This window comes from Manacus candei, unplaced genomic scaffold (assembly GCF_025592945.1).
Source record: "Manacus candei isolate 608988 ecotype Guabito, Panama unplaced genomic scaffold, ASM2559294v1 h1tg000065l, whole genome shotgun sequence".
NCBI classification, from domain to species: Eukaryota; Metazoa; Chordata; class Aves; order Passeriformes; family Pipridae; genus Manacus; species Manacus candei.
Window position 1 is genome coordinate 12,048,515 of NW_026138113.1, and position 22,553 is coordinate 12,071,067.

Below are 22,553 nucleotides of genomic sequence, written 5' to 3' on the forward strand. Positions count from 1 at the left end.
TTTACCAAACTCACTAAAGATTTATTGATTTATCAATCAGTGCCTTGAGCATTTGCTTCTCCCCAAGGGAAAATTAACAATTCCAGCTAACCTAATATATTCTATGTATAAACTAAGTGAATGCAAGAATCAATCCTGGCACAGTTTACAACACCCAGTTAAAAAAATGCTGTCCCTTTTGGTGTCTGTAAAATTGAAAGCTATACTAACGAAGAATAAATGCTCATGTTGCTTACAAACATAAAAAATACTTATTAAGACAGTACAATTGAACCCAACAGACATTTTAATTCATTTAAATACTCAGTGGGAGGCAAAAGCATTGGAAAATAAAAAATTGAATGATTTTGCTTCTAGATTAATACTAAGTACTACCACTATTAGTTGCAATACTGACATGCCTCAAAGCAGAGGTATTTCAAGGAGCTACAAATTCTCTTCTACTTCACCTGCAAAAGCATAAGCTTGAAAATTAATTAGTGGTTTGATAATGTCAGGGCAACATAAGAATTCCAGAAGACGAAAATTAAAATCTAGGAGCATTTTGTCATTTAATATGAAAGCAAAATGTTTTAACAGAAATAAAATGTACACAGCTAAGATGGTGTTAGTGAAAGCAAAATGCAGTAAACACAAGATTTGCTTTCCAGTAAAAAGAAGTAAAAATATCCAAAATATATATTTAAATAAAAGTTTGAAGTCCTAAAGAACTGGTGTAGCAGCTCAGTGCATCAGTGTTGAACCTTTGCAGCACCTGGGGTCCCACAGAACCCCCCCTAAGTGAAGAACAGACACAGCAATGTCTTCTCTTGAAAACCAGGAACAACATCTCCCCCCCACAATAACCCCCTCCCAAACCCACCCCCCCACAGTAACTCAGCCCAAAGCCAGGCAGGATTTTCCCTGTGCTGGTGAGGGGCAGCTGCAGCCTGGCTGCAGAAGCTTTTGGACAGGAAGCCTTGTCATCACAACCAGGATCTTCCCAGCAAGACACATTCCATAGGAACAGCTGAATCCAACACATAAAACCAACCATGGATTCTTTTAAAGCTTCATGCACGTAATTCAATTTAGCAGAAGTTTTATTATAATCACAGAATTTAAGGTTTTGCTAAACATTAAATTGTGCTTTTAGAGAAAAATCCTCCAATATGTCACGATCCCCTTTTTCTAAAATAGAATTAAATATGAAAATTGCCATCCAATCCCGGAGAGAAAAGGCAGGAATTATTGTAAAAGACTGCCCTCTGGTGTTACAGCAATTCCAAATTCTATTTTCTATTTAAGATCCCCCCCAACCACCCCGCTGCATTTTTTTATTATTATTTTTTCTTTTTTTACCTGAAAGAACCACCTCCAGGGTCATTCAGCTTGTTTTTCTGATTTGCAGAGACCTGAACACCAAAGCCCCCAGGACTTTTACTGGCTTGTATTGTTGGTGCCTTCCCTACTGTGCCTGAAAAACACCAAGCAATGTTATTATGAGCTGTCTTAGACAATTTACATCAAAGAACCTTCTGTCCAGGAACTAAATTTAACTGTCTGTAAATTGCAAACAAAGGAAGTTATTATTTTTAAAGATTACATGCTGAGGGAGAACAATTTAAAATACAAAATTTATATTAACATTACAGTTTGTTCAATATTTACAGAACAGTGAGGATTCCAAAACTGAAAACCATTGGCCATAACTGGCTGTAACATTTGTAATGGCTAAAAGTGTGCCTGGAATTGCCAGTAAACCTCTTTTCTGGACAATCTGTACAGAATAAAGAAGCAGAATTTGAAATGTTCTTAATACAGATACTTCAAGTCACAGTCAGGGTACTAAGTCTGCCTTTGACATTTTTTATACAGTAATTGTTCATTATTGCAGTGAAAAACATATATTTCAGAGTTGAAAATACTACAGGAATTTTAAAATGTTTTGCATTGCATGTAAAAGAAAAAACACTATTGCCAAATTTGACAGAACCCCTCCCATAAAGGTTGTCTTTTGCTTTCTTATCTTGAAAACAATGATTTAAAAGTAATCCATAACTGTATCTAGACTTTACAGGTCTTGAAGTAGAAGTAAAACTGGGCTTTCTAAATGTGCCAAAGTGTGGTGGACATTGAGTAAATTAAAAAGGGATCTTAATTCCTCTCTGGCATTTGGGAAAATCTAACCAAAAATAATTACACATTTACGTTGCTAATTAGAAATTCACCAGATTATTATTATTATTATTATTATTATCATTATTATTTACATAGCATCAGAATGCTATGTAAAGAATTGGCAAATGAAACTTGTGGAGTAAACCCTCCTTTACTGCTTAAATACATTTACTTGGGTTCTATTTTGTGTTTCCTTTAATCCCACCTGTGTTTTGACATGTAAAAATAACTCATATGCCTACTTGACTTAAAAGATCTCCCCTTTTTCTTGTATATCATTCCCTTTTACTGAATGTTAGTTACACAGTTTGAGAAGGACATGAGAGTCCTTCCTGCACCTCTCTGACTCAACTGCACATAACTGGCAGGGCATGAACCTCAGGAGAGTTACAGGATTTTTCTTCCATGAATTATAAAAACCTGAAACACAACTATCCCAACAAATCCTTTTAAGAACACTTCCTGGCTAAAACAAAAGTGTTAGCTTTGAATTAGTCTTGCATTACATTTGTTTTTTAATATTGAAGTCTTCATCAACTCCAACATATGATCTTAAAAGAGAAACTAATTTGACAGTGTGTGTTCAGTTCTCCATCTGTATAAATAAACTGTAGTGTGGACTATCAATGTTAGCAAATACAAAACCAGATTTAGGACTTCAGGCTCAAGCCAGGGGAATAAAAATGCTTTGTCATCAGAATATTCAAGGTCCATGAGATGCCACAGATAGCACTAGTTCATGGACCAGACAATTCATTTATCTGTTTCAGATGAACTAATGGAAAGGTTTTCTATTAAGTGAACTGGAAGAAAAGAAATAATACTATAATAAAAATTAGCAGATCTCTGGTTTGTACAATTAGTATCAGGGAGATTAAAAGCGTGTTAACCATGAAAAATACTGCAATGGCAAAATTAAGGTAACAATGGTACTCCTTCAAAATTAATATTCTATTTCTTTGGAGTCAGTATCAATGCTTTGTTTTCTACAGATGATAATTTTTGGTCAAAACCCACCCCCCCAAACTCAAAAGGGTACAGAAACAGAGTGGCTACCCTAGTTATCAGGAAAGCAGTATGTCTGCCCTGGATATGGAAGATCTAAGTCTCACTTTCATCCCAAGTATATGGAATTCTACTCAAATGCATCTGACAAAGTAAATGTAAGGTTTGGGATGACATATGTGTTCTGGTTTGAATAAATCACAACTGTGCATGACTAAGCAGTTCGACATCCATTTACATTATGGGGCAGGGCATAGTTTGAAAACCAAAATCACCTGTGGGCCTAGATATTTCATGGGATTGGTAATGACATACAGAGTCTTTCACCACTGGATCCTTGCTCCAAATTTTAAGTAGCATCATCTAGAAAAATAAACCCAAATTTAGGAGCTTATAAATTCCTAGTTGTATTTCAGCACAGGTTGAATGGCTGCAATGAATACCTAATTATTTTATTCTTTGCCTCAATTCCTCCATCCATAAGATACAATTCACCTAATTATTATACTGGTAAGTGCTTCAGTAAAGGAGTGTGAATTTTTCATGCAATAACAACGGTGTCACCTCTCCTGGTGTGGAAGTAATTTTATTTATATAAAAGTCCTTAAAGCCTGCCAATTTTATCTAGACCACTCTTTTAAAAAGCATTACAGTCTGTTCATATGGATGTATTAAAGATCCATTACACCTGGAGAGTCACTCCTCTCCAGAAGGAAAATGCAGCACTCTGTGGAGGTCAGCTCAGTTCCGGTGTAAATACCTTTAAAAAGTCACACTCCACAAAATTATACTGCTGTAATTTTTATTTAGACCATATCCTATTCCAGTATATTGCCTCATTCTGGAGGAATACCTAGGCCAGTATAAAATATCACTATAGTGGTGTTTACAGTGAAAGGTTTTAACAATATATCAAAAGGAACTGTCTCTGACAGTGCCACAGCAGCAACTCAGAGCTGCTCACACGGGCACAGCTCCCCCCAGACATGGGCTGCAGGATCAGGGCTTTGACAAGGGGATGTTTTCTAAATGCCTATTCTTGTTTGCTTTGTCTGTGTTAATTAAAACAATACAGTGGGGGGCTTAATCAAACTTCTAAACTGGAATAATCTCACCTGAAAGCAGGACTTTGCACAAATTGGCTTTTATGAAACCACTGTCTACCCTAAGCCAAACTGCCAGCCAAGATGCATTGCACTGGCTGACCAAGGGCTATCAAGAATAAATTCATATTCTGGATCCACTGTTTAAAAGGCAGAGCCCAGTATCATGCAAATTCTTGGCATTCTGTTGACATTCACAACTTGGAGACTGAACAAGCAAAGAAATAGAATCTGCCTTCACTCTCAGACACGTTAGTCAGAAGTGAAAGCTCATCCTATAAGATGCATGGACATGTTATGAACTCAGGACATGAGTATCAGTGCTATCAAATATACACATTTTATGGTGAGTAAATGTATTTCTTCCTAACTTGGAAAAACAGCCTACAGGATTACAGTGCCAGCTTGGTCTCCATGTCCATTCAACCTTTGGATTCCCCTAAGAGAACAGAGCAAGTAAAACATCAACTGCTATTAAATGGTTTTGATGTTTTTCCCAAGGAGAACAGAAACAACTGAGCAATGAAGGCAAATAGGCAGCAATAGCTTTTATGTGCATTGAAACTCGTGTGGTTCCTGATTCAACACCTGCAGATGACAAGCTCTGTATTCCATTACAAACCCTCAATCAGGGAAATGCCCACATCCAATAAGATATTCTCACACGTACTCAGGAAAAATAAAAACCAAGCCTAACAGGTTTAGTGGTAGAAAGAAACAAATGGATATTTGTCAGAAAGCAAGGAGGCTTTGAGAATCCTTTCAAAAAGTGGGATATATCAGCCAGACAGGAATCCACCTGTGCACAGATAGATGAGGAAGCTGTGTACAAACCACATGCCATGGCTAATTGTGGCATGTCAGGTTGCTGGAAGTCAGTCTCTGACCTCACCAAAAAGTGAATATACTGCCAGGGGTCAAAAATAAACCATGAGGCTTGAGCAATTTCTCTAGGACTCCTCCCTTGCCCTCAGTAGCTGCAGAGACAGTGACTATCATGTTCTGCTTCAGGAGTAAAAATTAGAAGTAGGATGATTAAGTCGAGGCAGGAAAAATGAAGAATTTCTTTCTTGGCCCAGAGTTACAGCTTAGGACAGCAAGAGCCAGGTTCCTGACCTTTTTTAGAACTTTCCATTAAAAACTGCTGAGTAAGGAGCTAAACATGTGAGAGTTTAGTCCTGAGGTTGTTTCAAAACATTTCACTGCGTTGGTCTGAAACACCTTGAAACTGCACATGGAAACATGCACTCTTCAGGCAGCAGGAGGTAAAAAATCAATGTCAACAATGTTGCCAAGGTCAACACTGCACGTTTTTCCATGCCACTCGTTTGTAATGACAACGAAATTCATACAAAGGTAACAATCTCACTAAAACATTTAAACCCATACCTTGTGGTCTAATGGTCTGAGTTATTACCACTGGCATCCTAATCTGGGTAGTCTGGCAAGCAGGGGTTCGTTTCACAGTTTGAGCAGATGTTGACTGGATAATCTGCTATTATTAAAGAAAAGTATACTTATATTATACTCTTTATACACAAACACACACAACGTAAATACACTAATACCTGTAATTACCAATACAAGCATGTGGATCTCTAAAAGCACAACCAGCTGGTGACAAAAGTCATATTCATGTAATGCATGTGGTTGTGTGTGTGTGTATATACCTATTTTGCCATTATGCTTTAAAAAAAAATAAATAAAAAAATCAAATAATATCCGACACAAATGTCATATGTCACAACCTTCATCAAAAATATATTTCAAAGTCATAAGGTTAATATTAAAGTTTAGACTTTTGTCTTCAGAAGTTTTACAAGGAAGAAAACCAATTTTGTAGAAGAAAATGCTGCATTAATTTTAGTGGTATTCACCTGCAAACATTAGGCCTTGCACTATATATCTACGCTTTTTAAAGAAAACATATACTAAAAATAAATGCAAAAATATTATGGGCTTCAAAGTCAGGTATACTCAAGAAAGACAACCAAGTTTTGTGCTGATCATGTACTACTAATCTTTTAAATATTAATTGGATATTCTCAAGGTTTCTCTTATTACTCATTCAAGTTTTGAAGTCCTTCCCCAAAAACTGAAACTGGGTTAGAAACAAAATTTGACCCATAAACAAATCAAATAAAAAGGAAAACACCTGCAAGGGTCATGTCTAAGCAACAGCAAAATGTACATTCAGATGATCAGGGACCAGGTAGCACAGATGCAATGAACAGAAGATTCAAAAAGATGTGTGAATGCTGCAGAGCTGTAAAAAAAAATCCATAAATCAACTTTGAACATGAAACACAGGCAAATAGCTACAAATAAGATTATAACCACAACTTGGGAATTACAACTTCAGGAGCCACAGTCACAACCATCATCCTCCCACTGCACCATGTGTCTGGGGCTCCTCAATCCCAGTTCAGCCCCATTCCCTCCTGGAATTCAGCACCACACTGCACAGCACTGTGTGAAGTGAATGGGAACCACTGCAATTCCATTCAGCATTATACCTACAAAGTGTATCTAAAACCAGATTGTTTAGCTAAATAACAACTGGTCAAATCTCTGACTTCAAAGTAACCTCTGGAGAAAAGGAAAGGAGAAACAGCATTTTCAAATGAGATGCAAAAGTAGAGAATGAAGAGGCTACAGAGCAAAGAGGAAATTGTTCCATCAGCTGGAACCAGGGCTCCCAAACTGGAAGGGAGAGAGGTGAAAACTCCAAACAAGAACAGAGGGATGAGGGACCTGCAATGTATTCTGGAGAAAAAACAAGTAGGGCCATTCTGAAGTTATGAAACTGCATTTTGCACATCCTAAAGTAGTAGAAGTTGCAAAGTCATAATGAACCTGTGGATGTAGAAGAATTAGCAACAGTCACCTTGCAGAAAGAGAAAAGGGAAAAAAGATTAAGGATTCAGCTTTAACTATGAACACTGAAGGAAAATGGAGCATTTGTAGGGAGCACAGAGATGGAGCAAATGGCTGTAAACTGACTCAGTCAAGACAGGCAGTGAATGAACAGTCCCACTCGGAGAGGAAAGAACAAATCAGCTACCATGCTTCAAACCAGGAAAGACACAGAGCTGGTAAGTGAAAATGAGGGGGAAAGTCAAATGTAACTGCATTTTGATGCACAGGAAACATGTACAAGTGTATTTTTAGTAAAGAGACAGAAGAGTCCATGGGAAAAAAAAAAACCTACATTGGTATGAAAAAGAAGGAGAATGTTGCCACTTTTACCATAATTTATTGGATGAGTTTTCAGAGCATAGTGCAGAGAAGCCACTGTGCCTTACCAGGCCAGAAAGGAGATGTGTGTGACCTGTGGACAGAGTTACTACCTGGTATTACAGCAATCTTCTGGTATCAGAGGTTTTTATTCTCCCTGTGAAGCAAAGTACTTCTACAGTTCAGAACCAAGTTCTGTTTCACCTGATTAATATTTTCATGTGAATTCCCTAAGAAATGAGCCACTAACACCATTAAAGACAGGACAGTATTCAACCATTTAAGAAGACATAAATAATGGCAACGTCTTCCTTACTATCAAACACATTCAAAAAAGTGTCCTGTAGCAAGTACTGCACTAGGACTTCAACATATGTACAAGTGCTGAAAGTGTAGAAAATTGAGAAATGAGCTTTCCAAAGGGCAGAGACCAAAATCAACATCATCAATTCCATACAGAAACCAATCAGCAATCACATACTCTCTCAAAGGAACAGAGCAGCATTTTACACTAACTTAATCCCAGCTTCTATGCTGGAGTTTTGAGATAGATTTCAGCACAGACACAATCTTCAGCTCTGGACGTCATTAAGGAATTAACATTAGCAATTTGTTTCTGAAACAGAATGTGGAACCTCCTTTGTAGGCAAACAAGGGACATTGTAAAAACTGATGAATCAGAGCAAACTGATCCTGCATCAAAATTTATAAACAATCCAAATCACGCTTCATCTATTAAGATAATTCAAACTGTTCTAATCCTCTTGCCTATTTTCCCGAAATCATAAACATTACTATTATGTCCTTAATTTGGCCTGCAAGTTGTAGACAATGAACAAGTGTATTGCCAAGCTAGTCTGGGAGATGATTAGCTTAATCAAATTATTTCATATTTCTCACAGTCTAACAATTCAGACAAGGAGTGTATCCCATCTCATGTGATCCATCCATATGCTGAATCAATACTGAATCCCAAATGATCAGTTTGTAAGCACCAATTTACTGACCCAGACTGATAGAGCAGACACAGAAGTGGATGTTTTAGTACACTGAGGTTATCAGACATTACTTCAGCCTTCAAAAAAGGGGAGATCTTACTGCTGTTTGCAACCACCTATGGGAAGAGAAGACAGAGCCAGACTCTCTCAGATGTGCAGAGCAGAAGGATGTAACACAAAGGACACAAGGTGGAATATAGGAAATTCCAACTTAATAGAAGAAAAAAAAATCACCATGAGGGTGGACAAGCTCTGGAATAGGTTGCCTGGAGAGATTGTGTAATTTCTTCTTGAAGACACTCAAAACGTGACTGGTCACCCAGGAGACATCCTAACCTGTAAGCAGGAGGCTGGATGAGACACCTCCAGAAGTCCTTTCCAACCTTTTACCACTAGTCCTTAATCACATCATCAATGACTTAATGAAAGTGTTGAGTCAGAAAAGGTAACAAGACAGGATATACAAGTCATCAAAGTTTACAGAAACTGTTCATCATTCCCACTCCATTAAAAAGGGAAGCATTTACACCACTGAGGACAGCAAGCACAACAGAACAAGAACAACAAAGGCACTGAAAATAGAAAAGACAGAATGTGATTTAGTCATTGCCTGGATTTGATAATGAGTTTGGAAAATAGCAAAATTACCAAACAAAATTATGATCAAGAGAGTGTTGAGACAGCAAGTACTGTCATCAGTTTATCAGTTAAAATATGAAGAATCATCTCCTGCACTTTGGAGCTCTTCAAGAAACACACCAAAGCAGGAGAGTCATGCCATTGTTCTCCAAGTGCAATACATGAACAGTTACCTCAATTTTTCTTCTATAAAATAACACTTTTCTGCAAAATAAGATGTATATTTCTCACAATAGAAAGTATTCTCCCTCTGGTTTTATGTCATCTCTGCACATCTCCCCTTGCCATATTTCCACTCCACTAGTCACACTTTGATTCACCCTTTGGCTGTTCCTCCAGAGCAGCTCCTTCTCTCACCTCCTGAACACTTCAGACTCCTACCCTGTCCTTCTCTAAAGCTGAATTTATTCTCACAGATGAAAAAAAAAGGGATGTTTGTAAAAGGTGCTCCCCACAAAGCAAGCAGACCCACAAAGACAAAAAAAAGATATTTAACAATCACACTATTGATAAGCAGAATAACAAAGAGGGGACAGTTGAAATACACATTTTTCTTAAAGGCCTTCTTCAAAATTCATCAATTCAATAACTATATGAGACTAAAGTAATGGTGCTCTCTGGACCTAATCTCAAGCCAGAAGGTGAAGATCATTCCATGATGGGTGTGAACCTTCTACTGTGTCAGTTATTGCAGCACAGAGAACAAATTACAGACGTGAACACAGACCAATGATTAACAACACAAATAACCAACAAATACAGACTGAGAAAGAATCCAGCCAGAGCACACAGAATGTACAGAAGCAGAAAGACTGAACTTCTGTTCTCTTTCTCATGCAAGAAATACAAAATAAAATGAAAGCCACTACCTACAAACCATTGAAGGGAAAAGTCCTTTATGACAATTGGATTAGAACTCATTGCTGAAGTTTCTGAGGACACAGATTTTGCCAATCTCCTGTCCCAGCAATATGCCTCCCTTTTACCTGACAACAGCTGCAAACCCAGCCTGACTCAATTCACATAAAATCATACTTGGCAGTAAAAACATCTGATCCAAAAGCTTAAACCTATTAAATACCACAATAAAGACAAAAGCAGAGGAAACAGAAGCTTCTGCGAAGAATGGAAAATAAAAATAAATTTGAAAAATATATCCTTTACCAAGCATTTCTTTTCCTCTCAATTAAGTTAAAAAAACAACATTGTGAAAGGAAGAAACAAGACACTTGTAAACATATAAAATTCAGAATGGTTGTGGTCTGATATGACATTTATCTTCACTCATGAGTAAACACTTGCTAACTCACTTGTGGCTATGCCACTTGTGATTTATCAGTCTACTCACTCCTGAAGATAAATGTCATATCAAACCTCAGCTATCATGTAATCTGGCAGCATTAACTTACAATGTTCATGCTTTTATGGGCCTAGAATTTGTATTTACCATTGTTCACCATGCTGTATCAGTAGCAGCTACAATTTTTCAACAGTGCCTCAAAATCTGCATAAGCAGATATTTTTCCTCCCAAATAAAAAAGACTGACTTTTTAAAAACTCAGCACGTAAATTTTAATGTTAATATGACAACAATACTGTTCCATTGGGTATACGTTTTCAACAAAGCAATGAAGAAAAATAAAACAGAAGCCACCAGATCACTTGTCCCACCTGCTCCCCAGTTTCATATAGAGTTCTTCCTACAGTTTGTCAAATGGTCTATTTTTGAATGTTTTCAATTATGGCTTTTTCGTCACTGTCTTTGGGAGCCTGATCTACCATCTGATATTCTGTCTTACTCTAAGGATATTTTGCCTTATATGCTACCTAAATCCTCCTTCATTTAATTATATGCTGTTGTTCATTTTTATACTGTCTTGGTATGCTCCAAATAATGGCCTTTTATTCTTCCTCTTAGTCAGTGTTTGACCAAGTGAGATGTGTTTAATTCTCTTAAGCTTTTCTTTTAGTCTTTGCTTTTAATCCTGCTCTTTTGTTACTTGTTTCCAAACAGCAACCAGTGACAATATTCTCCTTTTATTAAGGTATAGCCTACAAAATTCTGACAGTAAAGTGCATGACAACAACTCAGAAAACTACTGGGCTGTATTTCAAACAGCCACACAATTTGTTAAGTATAGGCTTTGTTCCTGTTAATGGATCCAAGACCTCTGCTGCTCAACAGCCATTTTTATTTAGATTTTACTATACACCAAATTCCAAGTCAGTGACTAGATCTTTATTAGTTCATTAATAGAAACTACTCCTTTTACCCAAACAGCCATCTATTACTCTTACATTTGTAAGCTGCCTTGCACATAGGACAAAGAGAAAATGATTTCCTATGAATCAGTAAAATGTGGACACATTACAGCCATTCATGAACAGAAAACTGATGCCAGGAAAAGCTTCTGCAGAGAATTAAAAAGGAAAGCAGAACATCCCCATACAACAAAATGCTTATTCTGCTGTTGCATCTTGTTTCCAAATTCCATTATTCCATCTCACCTTTTGGGAGACTCCAACCACTATGACAGTCCCTAGAAAAGTGTTAGTAAATGTTTGAGCAAATCCTGTTCTAAAGGAGCTCAGAAGATGGCAGAGTCTCCCCTCTGGACACTGTGCCCAAATTGCTGCAACAATAACAGTCCAGATGTATTTCTAGACATCCTTCCTAATCCTAGACCTGCACAAGTCTTTATACAGCTTTGCAGATAATTAAACTTGTTTTAATTAAGATGGATCACTGATTTTCTTACTAGTTTTCCTTATCACTCACATTTAGTAATTGGTTTTAACATTCAGGAGTATTCTCCTCATGATGCAGTCAGTGTCAACACAACATGTAAACTGCTAATCCATCTCCATTACCCATCAATTCACTTACAACTTCAAAACATTTAATAAACAGCATCTCTCTCATTCCTGCAAATTGTACCTGCTGTAACACCCAGAACAAGACAGGAAATGTAGAGCACATGGACCCTAAGAATGGCAATTTAGACCAACTTTGAACATTGCACTTAGAACAATTAAAAAAATTGATTGCTGGCTTATCTCATTAGTGTCTCATCAATAAAATATTAGCCTAAGATTATTCCCCTTTCCTCTATCTAGAAGTAGCACTATCTAGCTCTTAAAAGCATTGCTTTTTTGTAGTTTAGATTATGATTCCAATACTTTACAAAATGAATAAAAAATTGTCTCCTCTTCCATCTGCACTAATACTTCACATTTCAAAGCCTTTGTGCAAGCTATGCTGCATGCTGACAGTGTACACAGAATTTCCATGCAGCAAGATACCTCAATACCACTGGAGGAAGTCTCACCTCATCTGACCCCTTTGTGAAACAGAAATGTCAAAAGAAAGGAACAGCTAACAGATTCTCCACGTTTTAAAGGAAACTAGACTACTGTAAACTGGCTGGTATGAAAAGATCTCTATTCTAAAACAGGCTTGCCCTTCTGCAGCTGGACAGTTTGCAAAGCCAGCTGGAACTCTCTCCAGTGAGCTTCAGGCTTGGAAAATCTGGAGCTCAGCCAGTTTCCTCCATCAGTGCTGGCCACCCCCAGGCAAGGCAGCTGCAATCCTCCTCTTCCGGACAAGATGGGCAGGAGCTCTGGGCTCTGCTCTGATTTCGGGGAGCACTCAGGGCTGGGAGCACTGGCACTACAAAGAATCACTACCTAGGAACAATCCTTACTGTGACATGGAGCTGCTGCTGGGTTCTCTGCTCAGCACCTGAGTTGGTTGTTGTGCTATCTAAGATTTTTTGATGCAGTAACTCTCACTCTTTAATGCTGCTTTTGTCTGTACAGAACTACTGTGAGGGTCATTAAGTGCCTGGTTAATGTAATGTTTGGTTCTATTAATTAATGACTGATTAGTTTAAAGCAAATATGAAAAGACAGTTTTACACTAAAGCCAATAAATTACAGTTTTTAATGTCCTATCTCTAAGTATTTTCTAGAAAAGGAGCAGTAAGCATAGTTTTGCTCCATGTGGTTTGTGACCTTTAGAAAATGTAGCAGTCACTTCATGTACCCCGTAAATGAAAATTCAGCCCTAGACCTGTGACCTCCTTACAGACACAAAAGCAGCCTGTTTTGCCCCTCAGATCAATCTCCACAATGTGTTACTTGAGCACTTTGGAGCTCCCTCCTGTGACACAGGTATGTTGAATAAGCTGACACTGTTCATCTCCACTCAGGTTAACACGACTGCTTGCTTTGAGCACCCACTGACACGAGACAGACGGTGTCTCTCCCAGGAACACAGCTTTCTTCCATTCACAAAATATTCCACAAGAACTACAATCCTAAGAGTAAGCATTCCTGTGGCCTCACACGTGTTTGTTGCACACCAGTCCTTCTCAAAAGGTGGGGTGCAACTGCCAGATGGGCACAGGAGTGTTTGGGTGGGTTGCACAACACTGGAAAAAGCCATGTTACCTTAGTCTTAAGATTGTGGCATAAAGCCAGACTTACTGGTCATGGCTTTTTATACTTGCAAGCAATCTGTCAGCTGCTGTCAGAAATTTGCTTTCCCTGGACAGGGAGTAATTCTTACACCTACTGTAATTACCACCAGTTCCTCTCCCTCTGCTTTGAAGCACCAAAGCTCTTGTCCATTCAGTCTTAGGAAACATGGCCAAATCAAAACGATGCCACAAAAAGTGTGAGGACCACTTTTCTAATCAACCCAACAATCCAGAAGGGCTGGGGAGAACTCATATGAAAACAAGAAAGAATGCAAGTGGCTGAACAGAGAGCACTGAGGCAGGGTGAGAAACACCCACCTCTCGTGTGCATTGCAACAGGCAGAGTCAGAAATCTCAGCATCCATGAAAACTATGCTCACTAAAGGACTATAAAAGTTAGTAATTTAACCACTAGGAAGTATTTGTAAGGTTCAAGATCTGGCTCAGATGGCTCAGACATTTTCAGACTGTGCACTGCTACTTTTAAATTAAAGCAAAAGAACCATTCTCTCTCCCCACACCCTACAAATTATTTATATCCTTTACAGAGCATAGAGACTCAAGGATAGATCACTGGAAGGTTTTACATAATCACATATGTATTTCTCAACCTTGATAATATAAATTTTTACCAACTTGATACACCTTCTGGAACCTGCCAATTTGGTTTCAAAACCTCAGTCAAGTCCTTTACTCATACAAACACAGAAACCACAGACAAAGAAACTCTCACATCTTTGCTTGAAGGGTGATAACACCTGTATAAGCTCAAGGTCTTGTAAAGATCCTTAACATATTTTAATTAAAGCTGTAAACACACACACAAGCTCCTATATGAATTCAGTTGCCTTACTGACAGTGTCTTTGAAATTAATTAATCTAAATACATAATACTCCACTATGCACAACAAAGATGCATTTCAGTCAGTAACAAAGAATGGCATTATTTCTAAACAGAACATCCTGGTACAGCTATTCTTCTACAAGATTTTATAACAATGTGAAGAAGAGTTTAAAATGAGAGAGTTAATTTTAATGCAGACTAATCTAGGCAAAGCAGTATATCTAATGACATACAAGAGGATAATATTTAGTAAGTCTTGAGAAGCTTTCTGTTCTACATTTGTAATTCCCTCAAATTCCACTGTGCTCATACAAGGATCACTGGATTGCAGACAAAAAGGTCAAGAGTGCACTTCCTTACATTTAAACTGTTAATAATGTTAACTAATGGTTGAGCATACATGTGAAATGACACAAAATGAGGTACTATTATGTATGACAGAATATGGTACAAACAGAAAAGTATTTTCCCAAACAAGCTGCAATAAAAATAACAATGAAAACTGCTATACAGTTGACTAAGAAATTCTCTTTTATACTACAGTACCTACCAGTTGAGAACTCTGATTTGACTGTACCACCTTAACCTGAGGAGGCTGCACTGTATTTGATACAGAGACTGTGCAAATGTTGTTTGGTTGCCTTATTCCTATTGTCTGTGTGGTGACAACAGAGGAAATGCTTCCCGAGGCAGACTGAGGTATCACTTGTGAGAGTTTGCTTTGTTGAAGTGGCTGCTGAGACGGCTGTCCTTGCAAAACCAAATGCTGACTATTCAGTAAAGATTGTCTCAAGGCAGGTAGACTTTTCTAGAAACAGAAGAAAGTTTATGAAATAGCAAACTTAGCAGGTTGGCAAAAAATATTTTGAAATTTTGCTATAAACACAATTAAAAGAACATAACTTTTTTCCCAATTATTACTATCAGCCTATTCATCAAACAGAAATAAGATTGAACATATTTTGTAGGAGAGAAAGTTCAGTTTACATTTTTAATAAGCTCACAATTTGCATTTTGCAACCCTGTAGACTTTCACGTGCCCTAAATTCCACTGCAGCAGTAAAATATAACATTCTCCTTCTCCAGACTATCTAGAACTTGTAGCTTAGGCCTTTGGAAGGGCAAAATTGGAACCAGAAAAGGCTGAACTGCAGGAAGAACCCTGTTCCCACTGCATGTTAGAAGAAGCAAGCTGCACTTTACTTCTCCTGACACGCCTCCAGTACCTAGAACGAGATGACTTAACTGTTGGTGCCCTGCAGCAATAGCTTTTGACTGTATTACTGCAGATCTAGGGTACTCTGACTGGATTAGAAAAATGTACTATTGTATCCTTCATGTTCAAACCACTTCAACAAAAAAATACAGTTCTAAAAGGCTGTACTGTACCTTCATGAACAGACTTTTTACTTTTTAAGTGGCAGTAGTGTTCTTTTGAAGTGCTCCCCCAGGCAGCTGTAGAATGCAAGTGTTCAGCCCAAGCTACAGTTCTTTCTAAAGTTATAATATTTATTTAAAAACTTAATGCCTGTTGCCAAGAAAGGACTTCAAAGAAAGGAAACAAAACTTATCGTGATGCCAGAAGTGACTGCAGTGACTGCAGGAAAAGGCACAAATAAGGGTTAATGATAACTTGAAAACACAGAAGCAGAGGGAGAAAGTTCTGAAGAAAAGTTGCAGGAGAAAAGAGGAAATCTGCCCTAAACAGAGGAGTTTTGAACTAGACGAAAAATGCTTTAAAAATTGTATTTGTGGTTTTGTTGGGACATAATTAAACATGTTTTTTATGTTTGAATATAATCTTGCAGTTATTGTAGATAATGTATAGAACCAATTAAAAGTTAAATTTATCCCCTTGTATACTAACTTAGGGCCCAACAATGAATCCACTTGGTATCACATCAGAAAGAATACTACTGATTAGCTCCAGATTACAAGCAGGATCATCTAATCAATTATTTCAACACCACTATCCATTTTAGTTTTTCATAATCATTGTTACATGTGGATTGCAAGTTAACAATGATCCAAACATAGATAACAAAAACAATATGGAAAAGCTTATTAAATTACTTGAAGCATTTTATAGAAATAACTTGTGACTCCTCCAAATGTGAATGCTGTACTTCTTCCCAAAAATTAACCTACTATCACAGAAAAGTGTACTTTTTTATAAAAGTAAAGGACCACTACAGAATAGCCAATGGGTGATTTCCAAACTAGAGAGTAACTGCTTTTTTATATAAATCTAATTACTGCAACGTTCTAGGTCAGAGCTGCTCGAGTCATGAACTCCAGATCAGCTCTGGATGACAAACACATTGTTCTTAAACCTAAGCCAGGGCCCCAAACACGAGGTCTTCCCTCCTGTAGGAAATCCCTGGTTCTCACTGTTCTCCCAGCCTGCCAGGGAGCAGCACCTGGCTGGAAGAACTGAGAGGGAGCCTGCAAGGGACTGCCAGCCAAGAGCATTCTGGCAGGAGTGGGCAGCATGAAGTAAAAAGGGAGAAGTCCTGCTCTAGGCAGGACTAGCTAACACCACTTCAAAAGGATATTCTAAGACTCATGGTATAGAAGTTTGCATTGAAATAGATTTCTCCAAACAATACCCACATTACCTTAAGGAAAGGGACAAGGTATGGCTGAGGAGATGATTTGAGTTCCGTTTGAAGGCGGCCTGTAAATTCCTCTGGATCAATCTTTGCATCCTTCGGGGGAAGGAAAAAAAAAGCATCAACAACTCAGTTCAGTTGGTTGGTTGCTTCTTTCCCAGCTAATATATACACATATATCTCTAGCTAAATAGGTTGCCACATCAAGCAGAACTTTTGGAGCTGAAGTCCCTCAACTCCTCTCTAAGATCCTTCTGTCAAGAGCCAATTCATACATGTAACATCCCACTCAACATTCAGGGAGTTCCTCTGGGATGCACAACCTCACACACAAGAAGACCCCAAATACACCCAAGTCTCTTTTGGGATTCCATTCTTTTGCTAACATTTACAGAGGGATTTCTTTTTTAAAATTAAAAGAAAACAAAAACAACAGGTTATTGAAGTAACCTTACAAACTACTGTAACATTTGTCAGCCCTTGTAATAAGAAAATATTAAATACTTAATTCCAAAACCAATTCTGATGGTACAATTTAACTTAGTAGAATGTGTATATATAAAACTATACATGTAAAGCATAGGCACATACAAAAAGTACACATATAAGTAAATACAAAATTGTCAGCTGTATGAATTTGTGTATATACTCACAAAATATACACTTATAAATTTATCAAATACATAATCAGTAGTTTATTTTGTAGTTAATACAGGAGAACTCTATAACTCAGATGCATTTTATAATATTTCTAGAGTATCACTAGTTACAACCTCAGGTTGTAATAAAACCATTCATTAGCTTTCCTGGACTGATACAGAACAAGAGAAAAAACAAAAAAGCAAACAAGCTTCAATAAATGTATTTATTACATATGTGCGTTGCTACTTTGCTTAAAATATAGAAAGTAGCTAGCTTTAGTTATTTAATCATTCCAAGTTTGCAAAAGATAACATGAGTTTTTACTGTAACCACTGAACATGATTGTTGAATGGCTCACACTTGAAAACAGTCTTAGGCTTGTCTAAAATACACAGGTTTCTCTGGCAATGAATTCAAAGAAATATATACCACCTGCTTTTAAATCCAACCTCTTCACTGACTATATTTCATTTCTTTTTAAGCAGCTTGACCATTTTTCCAGTCCCACAGTAACATCTGTCTGGAACTCATTTATACAATTCATTGAAACCTCTGTTTTACTGGAGACTACAGTAAGTCCAGACCCAGCAGCTCAGCAAAATACTTCTCCTTCAGTCCTAGAAACTCTAACCCACATTGTGAAGGTCCATACCTTAAGACAATTAACAGTTTCTCACTGTTTCAGAAAAGACCATGGTTTGGAGGAAAAGAAACCTTATGAATCCTCAAGGAAAAATCTTTTTACTCTGGTTTTCTAAAGAAATGACCAAAATATTACCCACCAAAACAAGAGTGTTTTTGACAAACACATACTAATTACTTTGCTGCAGTTCTCCTTTCAGAAATTAAGAGAAAGTCTGCCTTGAACAGATTCTTGAAGACACGTAACGTAGAGAATACTCACATTTTGATGTAGTTCAACTCCTTTCACTTTCATTACAGCCCAAAGAATTAAGATCACAGCAATAGTTTTCAGCCTATGTAAATAACAAGCTTAACAGTTAACTGACAAAAGAAAAGATAACTAAATATTTACCAACAAATCTTGAACCAGAGCTTTCACATTGCGGGACGTTTCTGGAGATGGTGAATTATGAGAAGCAAGTTTTATAAGGGTAGCTAAAAAGTTTTTGCATTTTTTCACATTCTCTTGCATTTCCTGCAAAAGCCAAAGAAAACAAATATCAGATCCATGCTACTTCTGCATCAGGATCTATGCATGCTCTGACCACCACAAATAAGGAAAATGATGACACTTTTTAAAATTCAGACAGGGCATATGTGAAACAAATCTGCAGCTGTTTTGCTATGGCTGCAAGTTACCTGATATTTTCTGCACTTCTTCACGTAACTGAACATCAGAGCTCGCAAATAAAAACAACAAAAAGCAATGAAAGAAATATATTTTATATTTTACAGGCTGCTTTGATAAAAATAACCTTAAATATGAGAAGTAACACAACAATTTGTTGGAGATGCATTCCCCTTTGAGATGCCCACTACGCAATGTACAAACATTCCCCAAGCTATCCTAATTTGTTCAATTATTTATTCAGTATATTTTTGTACAAAGCAGCTGCAGCAGTAAAATCAAATCAGAAATCAGTCTTCAAATATCATCATATCTAAGCTTTTCTCATCAGCAGGAAAACAAGCCATTATTTTTATATGGTGTAATTGCTCCAAAAAACAGAAACATCACACTTTGACACACCATAGTTCTGAGGCCCAGCAACAGGATAATAATGAAGTCCACAGACTAAAAGGCCTGGTTGTTGAGTCTACAGAAACAGTTCTTTCCCTACTGACACATCCATGGCAGGATGGGGAAAGCCAACCACAAGTGTTCTTCCTCCCTCTCAGAATTTGCCCCCCGTTTAGCTGAAGTGAGGGGGAGGGTTTTCTTGCTTGTCAAGCATTTGTTCCATCACAGGATGCATGCCTGCAGGAAGAAAAAGCTCTTCCTGCTTTTGAACAGACCCCAGAAGTTCCCAAAGCACTAAGAAAACCACGGGTGCAGTATTTTAGCACTTGCCTGCGACACAACCGTGGTTCCAGGCACAGGAGAGCTGGGGATGACCAGGGGCTGTGCTGGCACTGGAGCTGCCGTGTGAGGGGGCAGCGGCAGCCGAGGCTGCCCCTGGCCTTGTGCTGAGCCTTGACTCTGCCCACCAGTGATCACTGCAGGTTGCTGAGAAGCTGAACTTCCAGTTGCTACTGTTGTCTTGAACAAATTTTGAGCACTTGTCGTAGCTACTGATACCTATTGACATTTCAGATTGGAAAAAACAGGGAAGTATCTTCTTTTAATTGTTTTACTCAGCCTTAAAGTTCCTGAAAGGAAAAACTCGTTTCCTTTCAAACACAGCCTTACTGACAAAATAAAACCACTGATTTCATCTATTTATTATAATCCTAATTTTGACACCCTTTCCTGACCAGTGCAAGTCCTCATTTAAAGTTCCCTTTATTACAAAAATAAATGTACCACTATAAAATTAGGTTGCCAGCACCCAAACCTTTAAAATTACTATGATGGTGTAACTTCTGTAACTCACCTTTCTGTAGATTTGGCCCTTAATACGAACAAGTCTGTTCCCAATGATCTGTGGTCGTGCCATCAGGTTTACAACTATCCATCCCACAGTTACAGTGACAGCTCAGATCCAGAGGACACAAACACACTGAGGCAGCTTCCCAGGCCAGTCTGAGCCAGACTTTTGCACCAGTGCACAGCCCTGGTGGACAAAGCTGTCCAGGGACAGCTGGGCACATGCAGACTCCACCTCAGTGCAGCATGACCACCACTGAAATAGCATCTACAATTCAACCTCACTGGAGTTTTTTCTTTAAAAAAACTCAATCTATACCACCCTCAAACTTGTTATCATCTAGGAAATGGTAGAAAATAAGGTCTAGGTTATTCCTCAGGACCTGCATAATAAAGTCTGACTGTACATTCATTATTAATTTCTGGGATTACACTGGCAATAAAAGGAAAGATATGAAGATTAAAATTCACTTTCCAAAAACCCATGTAAATCATAGAATCATGGAATGGTTTGGGTTGGAAGGGAACTTAAAGCTCACCTTGTTCCACCCCCCTGGAAATTTTTAAATGACTGTCAGAAAAATGCTACACAAATGAGTTTCTATTATTGTCCATCAGTGTTAAGCACTTCATTTCTTCTCTTAAAATGAAATTCCAGAGAACAGTGTTGCAAAATCATGGAATGGGTGGGAAAGAAACTTAAAGCTCATCTCATTTCACCCCCTGCCATGGGCAGGGACACCTTGCACTAGCCCAGGTTGCTCCAAGCCCTGTCCAACCTGGCCTTGGACACTCCCAGGGCTGGGGCAGCCACAGCTTCTCTGGGCAACCTGTGCCAGGGCCTGCCCACCCTCCCAGGGAAGGATTTCATCGGTAGATCAAACGTAAATTCCCGCTCCTTCAGTCAGTCCAAACTCGTTAGTCCTTGTCCTACCACTGTTCGTACCCCCGAGAGGTTCCTGGCTGTGTCCCACCCACCCCTGCCCCTTTCCCTGCCCCTCTCACCGTGGTGTGTGCCAGCACAGCCCCCCCTGGCAGCGTGGCAGCGGCGCTGGCGGGCGCAGCGGGCGGTGGCACCACCTTGGCCTGCACGGGCAGCCCCAGGCGCACGGCGGGCGCGGCCACGGACGTGGGCTGCTGGGAGAGGAGAAACAGCAGTTTGTTTTATTCCCTCTGCTCGGTAGCTTGATCTCCAAGGCTCTTTAATAAGAGGGATTATAAGAACAATCATTATTAGCGCTGAAAAGGACACCAAAATCCAAACCCAGCAATGTGTTCTTAAATATATGGTCACAAATAATGGAGAAATGAGCTCTTACATTCAATAAGTTTTTAGTATTTCTCCTAAAAGCTATTGCTCACACAGCTATAAGGAAAAGATTAGAAAAAACCAGATGTGACCTGCAAAAAATTGATGCATTAGTTCAGTTGTCATATTTACAAGTCAGTATTCATCAATATTTGAGTTCATCATTGCCAGTACCACGTATTGGTCCCCATGGTATTTACTGGCCTGTTCCAGTGCTTTTTCTTGAAGAAAATTAATATGGAGAGAAAATTCAGAGAGCAGAAAAACATCTTGAAAATAATTTCACATTGAATTATATAGAAACTAACTTGCACAGAAATGAAGTCTAAGCATTTGGAGAACCTTTGTCAGAGAACAAACGCTCCATAACCAGACAGCGACTGGAATGTGAAGTGCAGACAAAGGAAAATGACTGACTTTACAGGCTTTCACTCATTACCACACTCTACAACTCAGGAAATTATCTCATGCAGCAAACATATTAATTATTTTTAAATTTCTTTTAATCACATAAAAGGACAAGATTTAGAAATAAAAAATGACTCAAGAAAAGTTATTTTATTCTACAGGAATGTAAATACCATTATGAAAGAAATACATCACACAATATGGCAACAATGACAAAGAACCACTCATTATTAAAAAGGGAGACCACACTGGTGTCTTATAACTTGCATTTATTAAGATTTACATTCAAACACACACTTAGAAAAGACAAATTTTCTAAGTGGATGGAGTAATAAATCACGGACAATATTGTTTCTCACAAGATAAAACTAATTTTCCTTGATTTACATTTTAATTTGCATGTCTCTATAATTAATATTTTTATAAAGAAATACTTATTTTAGATTCTTACACTGCCTACTAAACCTACATAAAATACTTCTTCACAGAACATCCAGTATACTCTAAGAGATCTCCAAAAGCACCAGAGGCCCAGGCAGGCATTCAAAGCCCCAAGCATTCCTT

The 22,553-nt window shown here is 38.1% G+C and overlaps 1 protein-coding gene across 1 annotated transcript in view; it reads right to left on the bottom strand.

Annotated features, from left to right (window-relative positions):
* Positions 1-22,553, bottom strand: part of LOC127479182 (transcription initiation factor TFIID subunit 4-like) — a 145,463-nt gene that overhangs the window by 106,343 nt on the left and 16,567 nt on the right. The window contains exons 3-9 of the mRNA XM_051805811.1: positions 21,278-21,409; positions 19,757-19,984; positions 18,758-18,880; positions 17,086-17,175; positions 15,018-15,275; positions 5,658-5,763; positions 1,342-1,456 (exon numbers count right to left, since the gene is read on the bottom strand). Coding sequence (XP_051661771.1) covers positions 1,342-1,456; positions 5,658-5,763; positions 15,018-15,275; positions 17,086-17,175; positions 18,758-18,880; positions 19,757-19,984; positions 21,278-21,409 — 1,052 coding nt within the window. The remainder of the gene's footprint in view (positions 1-1,341; positions 1,457-5,657; positions 5,764-15,017; positions 15,276-17,085; positions 17,176-18,757; positions 18,881-19,756; positions 19,985-21,277; positions 21,410-22,553) is intronic.